Consider the following 8,564-nt stretch of genomic DNA (forward strand, 5'->3'; position numbering starts at 1 on the left):
GGGGGGTGGGGGGGGGGGGGGGTGTGGGTATTTTGTTTGGGTTTTTTTTTTTGTTGTTTTTTTTCTCGCCATTACATTCTCATTCAGATTCCCAGTCTGGTGCTGCAGACCAGATTTATTACTCAAAAGGCTTTCCAGATAAAAGATTTCCTTGGGAATATTGGCTTCTGCTGGCTTCAAACAGGCTAATGGAGAACGGCAGCCAGAGCTGAGCGAAGCCCAGGTGAAGAATCGGATCCTGCCTCGCACAGAGCTCAAAGCTGGGCAGGAGAGCCATCAAACAGCAATTGCTCCCTGCTGCTGCCATGGCTGGGCATTGCTTGTCTTCTCCAAACCCTCTGTGCCATGCACCATCCCCACTCGAGGCTTTCGTGGGTGGCAAAAACTCAGCAGAGCATCTCCGCTGGTGTGTGATCGCTCCAGGGCTCAAGCGTGGGCTGGGGTCGTGGATCCTGAGCCATCAACAGGGCATGAAAATACAACCTAAGTAATATCTTAAAGGGTTCATAAAGAGTTGTCGAGCATTGGAAGGGGCTGCCCAGGGAAGGGGTCGAGTCCCCACCCCTTGGGGAATTTAAAAGCCGGGCAGACGCGGTGCTTAGGGACAGCGTTTAGTGGTGGGATGGCAGGGGTGGGGAGACAGTTGGGCTTGATGATCTTAAAGGTCTTTTCCAACCTAAACGATTCTATGATTCTGTCTTGCTTCTCCAGATGTCCATGGCAACATCAGCCAAGGGCTTGTGAGACCTCTGCCGTGGAGAGCGTGGCCCAAGCAAATCCCACCCGGAGCAGAGGTGCCGTGGCGGGGGCAGGGGAGGGCAGGACAGATCTCTCCTCAGTTTGGCCCATGTGAGCCACCGCGATTATTACACCAGACTTCCTGTAAAAAGAGACCGTTAATACTAATATGAATAAACCACGTTGCTGTGGCAGCAGGGGAAACGGCTCGTGTTGCACCCACAGTATTTTGTAGGCGGGAAAACTTAAGCTAATGAGGTTTTTCTCATTGAACAATTTCTGAACTTCTGACACCACTTTGCGTAACATCTTTTCCCCCCAGAAGCAAAAAGTAGCTCTGGGGGATTGTACGGGGCCATCCTCCTCTTCTCCCACGGGGCCAGGGACGGCGACCCGAAGGGACGGCGATGGGTTTGTGTCGGTGCTGGGCTTCAGCTGCGGGAATTCCCCTTGTCTTGGTGAACCTCTCGGGGACGGGGGGGCAGATGAGCTGCTGCAGCTTGCAGCAGTGCGTTTTGTCCCTTTGCAAGCCAGCGCTCTGCTTTTCTACCCCGTGCAAGGAGGTGAACATCATTTTGCAAAGGCATCTAAAACGTTCTACGGGTGCTCGAGAGGCGGTGGCGGCCCAAGAGCTGCCAGGCGTTGGGTCTGTGGAGGCGTGGAGTGGTGATGCAGGCAGGTAGGGAGGGGAGAGCGGGCTGAGAATTGCATTTAGATTTTTTTATCGTGTACAACAGGAAATAAAAATATTTTTTCATTGCTGTGAACAAATGACCACGTGCTTCGTGGTTTCCATGAATTAGCAGTGCTTACTCCGCCGACACGCTCCGGTACAGACACTGGCTCAGACTCCTGGAGGGTTGAGGTGGTGGAGGGGTTTTTTTATTACATAGAGAGGGTTTTTAAAAAGGAAAAAAAAAAAAAAAAAAAGTCTTTCCCACTCTCTGGGATTCACAGCATTTTTCTACAAAATATATAACTTTTTATAAATTAAATCTATAAAACAACATTTGCATTAAATAAAACCTCATACCGTCACAGCATTTTTACATTTCAAAACGTAACATTCCAAATGTTCACAGAAAAATACATTTTACAAAAGGTGCAAATGAAATGCCTGTTGAGCCCGAAGCTTCTGTTGACTGATTTTAAAGAAATTCTTCTTAAAAATACATCCGCCCTTGAGCCTTTCTTAAAAAATCTCTCATAGCCTGATGGGTGGCACCTTTGACTCCGCTTATACTGAGTTCCTGTGACAGTGAAATTCAGAAGGGTTTGGTTCCTCTGACTGCGTTTTAACCAAGCTGCTGTTACCGAAGAGTCGATGTGATGGCGCAGGGTCAGTTAGCAGTGAAAGGGAAATAATCTGCCCCATCTTTGGTGAAAAGAGGACCTGAAAGGCTTGATGATCATCTAGCCTGAATAAATACCCCCAAACATGGTTAAAGCTTATCCAAGGCAGCGATACGGCTTCAAACCACGTGCCTTGCAAGCCACGAATGGGAACTGATGGCGGAAAAATAGTGTCTGGACGCTTCAGTGACTTTGTGATTTGAGGGTACGTCATTCGCTACACCCCAAAACGGAGGCTTGGTTAATTATTTCACTGGCAAGTCCTTTGGGGCCACCTTACGTTCCTCCTCCGTGGTTAACATGGCTTGAGGCAGGCTCTTGGCACTCTCCGTAGAAATCAGTCACTGCTGGATCATCCATGGCTTCAGAAATACGTAATACTGCATCACCTACTCATTTTTAGGATCAAATTCTTTCTGCACAGCAAGACCCCAAAATCTTGGCTGCCTCTTCCTGAAGCCAGGGCGGGTGACCAGGAATGGGCTGGGTAACGGCCCCGCCGGTGACAACGGGGCACAGCATCATCTCTCGCCACGGGTCCATGTCCTCCTCCTGCTGCCAAAGCTACCTGCTCCCGGCCACCCAGCTTAGAGACAGGGCCTGTGGGAATTACGTGGCGTTACTTATATCCAGAGAAAACTCGCAACCAAAGTATTAAATCAACAAATTTTTTGGTCAGGTTTGAGTTTCTGCTGAAATCAGCAGAAGCTTGTCTGAGTTGTCGCTCTCAGTATCCGGGGGGGAAAAAAAACCCCAACAAACCCAATGGGCCAAACCCCAAAATATAGCGAACATTTGAAGTCCTGGTGACTGTTTGGGGAGGGCCGGCGCTAGCAGTCCACGGTGTCCTCCGTGAGCTCGTCTCTGGAGTGCTTCCTCACGTAACTGAGGCTGTGGAGCTGAATGCTGTCTTGCAAATCCTGCCTGGAAAGGCGTCTCCTGAACTCATCTGTAGTAAAGTAGTAGATGACTGGGTCCACACAGGAGTTCAAGCTGGCAAGGCACAAAGCTACGACGTGAAACACGGAGATGACCTTCTGAATGCACCCGTTCTTAATCTTTTTGGTTTTGACAAAGAAATCCAGGGGAAAACTGATATGATAAGGTGCAAAGCAAATCAGAAATACCAGAGCACAGGTAAGAATCATCTTTAAAGCCTTTTTTTTCTCTCCGAGGTCACGTGAAGCAGAGTTTTTTTCTTTTAGCGATAAGATAGTTTTCCACGAGCAGTATAGGATGATGAGTAGGGGTGTTATGAACCCCACCAATTCGCCTATCATCATCATTGCAATGGAGGTGGGAAGGTCAACTTCCTGTACGGGGAGATCCACAAAGCACGTGTTTTTAGCTTCCTGGTGAAGCCTGAGAAGCGGGAAAGGCAAACAGCCAACACAGACCACGACCCACCCGACGATGCTGATATACACATCGCAGATGCGTTTGCAGTCGCTGAATTTCAGCGGGTACATGAAAAACAAATACCGTCTTACGCTGATGCAAACCAAGAAGTAGATGCTTGCGTACATATTGACGTACTTCAGGTAGAAGCAAAGCATGCAGAGCCCTCCTCCAAATTCCCATGTCCCGGTCAAGTAGTAGAAAATCCTCAGGGGTAAGGACAAAACCTGTGATAAGTCGGCAATGGCTAAATTGATCATAAATATTACGGCCCTTTTAGTCTCTTTCATGTACCCGTAAAAGACCCACAAAGCTAACGTGTTGCCTATTAGTCCAGGGATCAGGATGCAAGTGTACGTGATGGCGTAGTAGGGCTTGAGGTCTGTTTCGGTGCAGGTCGAGCTGTTCATCATGGTTGTGCTCCAGGTCCGTGCTCAGCCCTGGCATGGTAACATGTTCCTCACTTGTGTCCTGCAGCCAGGTTGCCCTCAGGTTGTCGCTGCTGAAATAAAAAGGTTCAGCCCTGGCATCCGTGTCTGAGGCTTCGGTTACCAGATCATCGTGTCCGCTCTGGGGAGGAGCTTCGTTATGGGGTGAGTGAGTTAATTAAAGTCCCGCTCGTGTGCTTTGCTCATAATCTTTGTCAGAAGTTTCCAGACCTTACGCTGGTCGCTTGTAGGATTGGCAGGGAGGGGAGCCGCACCGAGAAATGCATCGTCACGTGCTGAAGCAGTCGACAGTTTGTGACCGGAGCAGCACCCCTGTCACCTTTTGGGTGGCATTTCAGCCACTTCACTCAACCCAGAAGTTTGGCAACTGACGTGGCCTCACCGCTGAAAGAGAGAAAGGTGCAGTTACAACGCGGCAGGGAGACACGGTTCTTACAAAGCAAAAGGTACGGGGCAGCTTGCAGGAGCGGTAGGAGCATCTCTCTAGCAGAAACCTCCTGCTGGTGGCATCGGTGGTGGTCAGCTCCTCCGCCGCCTCCCAAGCGCCGTGCCTTGCTCAGCGAAGGGAAGTGCAAAGCCACTGAGAAATAAATAGAAAATGGGTTTCACTGCTGCTACAAACCAGCCTCCTGTGCAGCACCGCCAAGCAGAAGTCGCCCCCGGTAGCAGGGGGTGTTTAACTTGCTGCCAGGCTTTTGCAGCTGCCCATTTCCCAGCTCCAGCTTTTCCACCCGAATCTCCCTTTGCCGCCAGTTGCGTTGGCCTCCCCGTGCCCGAGCGCGCGGCCGGGGCAGAGCCGTTTAACAGCACTCATGAGTTTAATGCTCTGCTTTCCCAGGAAAGCCCTTCAGAAACCTCCCACCCGCACCGCGGCTCCAGGCGGCCGAGAAGATGACGGACCGAAATGTGCTCCTTATGTAAATGAGCCTGACACGTGCGCCTGAGAAATGAACATTTTCCACCGGCGCAGCCGCTGCTGCCGTGGCACGGAGTGGAAGCCCCAGGGTGGTGGCTTCACCAAACCGGGGTCAGCTTTTTAATTTATCTTCCGTAAATAGAATATAAAACATACTTGCATGCGAGCAGGGACAACGGCCCCGCTTGCTACGCGCTTTTTGCTGCAGAGCTACCTGCATTCTATCAAATTTGGCTTTCTCACGACTGCTCTAAGCCTTTCCTTTGCCCGTCTTGCACACGTGACTGCTGCGGGTGTCGGAAATACCGGAGAGCATCACTAAGGTGACTGTAGGTGGACTTTATTTTAAAGCTGTTTGCATGGTCAGCAGCTGATGTTATCTGAACCTGTCAAACAACAACAACAAAAAACCCCTCAACAGAGCTGATGATACAGAGGAAATTCAAATTTCTGCCCAAATTCTCTCTGGTTTGCCTTTTGCTTCAGCCTGAAGAATTAACCCGCAGGTCCAAGTCTGTAGGTACCAACCAAGATGCCGAAGGCACATTTATTATATCCCGCTGCAGTCCCTGTGGGTTTTTCCCATGCTTTGAGGTATAGGCGTTAAAATGCGAACATCTACTAATGAAGCTGATGGTCAACACCTGCCAGGGTGATTGCACCAAGACTTTGAAGTAGCTTTGGGTGGAACCAGAAAATCTTCGACAAAAAGAAACAGTTCGGGGGGCCACTTTTCTGCGCCTGTTTGCATAGTTTCTCTTGTACGCCATTGAGTAACGAGTCCGATGAGACCAAGAGGTCTTCCTATCTTCCAGGGAGCCAGGATCTAACGTAAGCAGTAGAGCAAAATGGCTCATGAAATAATCCCGTTAAACTTCAGAAGTGATGATTAATGAGCCGGAGAGTTAATGAGCCTTCTGTGCAAAGACTTAACGTTTCTTTTATTAATTCTCCGCCCAACCTGCACGACTCATTCTAGAAATGTGAGTAATCTCTTCGTCATGTAGGAAGACTCATTGGTGCTCACCTACTCGTTGGGTTTTATCCATCACTGGTGGGTAACTTGGGCCAAGGGCTTCAGTTTCCATTTGCTGGAGCTTGACTGAGGGCTTCGGTTTCCATTTGCTGGAGCTTGACCGAGGGCTTCGGGTTCCATTTGCTGGAGCTTGACCGAGGGCTTCGGGTTCCATTTGCTGGAGCTTGACCGAGGGCTTCGGGTTCCATTTGCTGGAGCTTGACTGGCAGAAGTAACTGGGAGGGGGTTGTGGATTTGGCTGGTTTTCGGCAGTACCTGTCATGCCCTGGGGTTCCCTGGGGCTTCAGAGCTCGCCCTCGGCAGCAGGGTAACCCTTTAGGGCTTCCTGACAGCGGCGCCTGCTCCGGGCAGGTTCCTCCCTTCTCCACTCTACTGGGATCAAGCCAAACCAGCTGGCCAAAACCCAGTACATCCTCCCCGAGTGGTCAGAAGTTGCCTTGCTGGGCTTGAAAAAATGCTGAGGGTAGGGACAGGCAGAGCTGGCTGTGCTGGGAAAGCATCCGGGGCCACTCAGCAGGGACTGGTGCTTCCAGAGGTGTAAGGAGGTGTGAGGGACGCTCTCTTTCATGTTGGTGTTCCATGGCGATGCCGAGGCCCAGGGAAGACATGCCCGTCTTTACTGCTACAGCAAACTCCTCAGCACGACGTGTCCAGGCTTCCCATCCAGCTCCTGCTCCTGCCAGGGTGTCCGAGCAAAGCAACGGTGTTGTAGGTCCCTGGGCTGTGCCCGGGCGGCGGGAGCAGGGCACCGGTGGCCGGGTGCATCCTCTCACTCCCGGGGAGCTCCTCTGTTCCTCCTGGCTTCCCAGGTACCAGCGCCAGGGCACGGGCAGGCTGTCCGGCAGAGCGAGGGTGGCTGGCGAGGAGCTGCACAGCTTTGCCTTGGGTCAATTTTCACTTTTTTCACCCAGAATGTCTCAACTTCCAGTGATTTTTTTTTTTTTTTTTTTTAAAAACAAGCTTGTCTCCTCTCCTCTCTTTCCCAGGGGCTTCCATCACCCAGCCAGGGAGGCTGAATCGTGCTCCTTTTCCTCTGGCTGCGTTCCCGGGTGGGTAAATCCCCCCCTACCTCCCATCGCTGGGCCGTGAGACACGCAAAGGGCAGGAGAAGGCGCAGTCCCAGCCCGCCCGTCTCTTCGCAGCCCGGTGCACGCACACATCTGCACACACGTGCACGCTAGCGTTTTTCCTGCCACCCCCCCCAGTGCCTGCATCTCCCCATCCCCACTGCACAGCAACTTCCCTGCTGCACCACCCTCCGCTCCCCCCGGCCGGCCCCGGCGCAGGGATGCGCTTGCGGTGCCTTCCACCTCTCCCCGGGGCTGCAAACCCGCGGCACGAGGGGTCCCAGAAAGCCCAGCAAAAGCTCAGAAGCAGCAAAGGTGCTCGCCGGGGGTGCCCAGAAATGCCCCTGCGAGAGCGGCCGCCCTCGGAGCAGGGGGATAAAAAACACAGCAATGTGAGAAACTGTGCTTTGGAAATCCCGAGCAGTAACGCTGCAAAGTTCAGCCAAATGTGCTGCGTAGAAAACAGCAGGATGCTAAAAAAAGCTCCAGAAAGAGGAAATTTTGTTTCTCATGCTCTGCCCTCACTTCCCCTTGGCGTGGGGGGGCTGGCTGCAGCCGTAGGTGCAAGACTTTCCCCAGCCACAGCTTCCTTCTTCCCCTGAATGCTTCCCCCCTCCCATTTTTCCAAGGAGACCCCACAGCCAGCCCCACCGGGGCACGGGATGGAGCCTTCTCGTTTGTACTTAATGAGTCAGAAGCACCAGGTGAGTTGAGCAGCCAGCCCCTACGACCGGGGCTTGTTAGCACTTGCTGAAGGTGGGCACACAGCCTGTGAAGCATTTTCCATATGCTGAAGGGCCACCACGTATCCATACGCTCCCTACGAACAAGCACAGGAGCTGGGGATGCAGCAGCAGCCACTTACAGCCATGGCACCCCTGGGCCTGGGGTGCAGCGAGGCTCTGCCCCGTGCCCCCACCGGAGCCCATCACACCCCCCGTGAGCCGTCGGGCTCCTCACCTGAGGGTGGTTATCACCGCCTGGGCCAACCCAGGACCCTCGTTAGCAAATCCTGCGGGGTTTACCCCAGGAAGCAAAGCCACAGCAGCTCTTAAAACCCAGCTCAGGGGAGGAGAGGCTTTTAAACCAGCTTGGGGGAAAGCAGCTTCTGGCTGGGTGCTGTCTGTGGGTCCTGCCCCTGCTGCAGCATTGTGCCTGGTCCTTTCTTAGAGCTCAGGTCCTTAGGGAGCCTGGGGTGCTGCCCAGTGCCTCCCACTCCCTCCCAAAAGCAAGGCAAGCAAGCAGGCAGCCAGCCAGCCTGGCTGCCTTCTGATACCGAACACCGCACTTGCAAGGATGGCTGCTGGCCCAGGTGAGCAGTGGGTGCACCAGCACCCCAATTTTGGTGTGGGGCTGGTGTCTGTGCCGTAAAAACACAGGGATGCCTGTGGCAGAGGTGACGTGGGCCGTGCTGCCCCAGGCAGCTGGGCATTATCTGCTGACTTACCCCTCGGGGGCTTGGCTGTGCTGCTCCCTGGCACCTCTCTGCTATTTTGCCTCTTTCTCCTCCATGGCCTGAAATAAAAGGAGAGCATGCCCAGGGATAGCTTCAAATAGAAATTGAGTTTCCTGCTGGAGCCGTGTGAGCAGAGGCGGTGGCTCTGTCT

General features: G+C 52.8%; 1 protein-coding gene across 4 annotated transcripts in view; it reads right to left on the reverse strand.

The window, feature by feature from the left end:
• Positions 1 to 1,794: 1,794 nt before the first annotated feature.
• GPR174 (G protein-coupled receptor 174) overlaps positions 1,795 to 8,564 on the reverse strand; it is an 8,980-nt gene continuing 2,210 nt past the window's right edge. Inside the window, exons 1-2 of one of the 4 annotated variants that reach the window (XM_035889382.1) lie at positions 8,405 to 8,536; positions 1,795 to 4,322 (exon numbers count right to left, since the gene is read on the reverse strand). In XM_035889382.1, the coding sequence (XP_035745275.1) occupies positions 2,922 to 3,902 (981 nt within the window). In that variant the 5' untranslated portion in view covers positions 3,903 to 4,322; positions 8,405 to 8,536 and the 3' untranslated portion in view covers positions 1,795 to 2,921. Of the gene's footprint in view, positions 4,323 to 7,144; positions 8,537 to 8,564 lie in introns of those variants that run through there. The other 3 variants (XR_004841313.1, XM_035889383.1, XR_004841312.1) reach the window with 3 other exon arrangements.

This window comes from Egretta garzetta, unplaced genomic scaffold (assembly GCF_000687185.1).
Source record: "Egretta garzetta isolate BGI_Z169 unplaced genomic scaffold, ASM68718v1 scaffold402, whole genome shotgun sequence".
Lineage (NCBI taxonomy): Eukaryota > Metazoa > Chordata > Aves > Pelecaniformes > Ardeidae > Egretta > Egretta garzetta.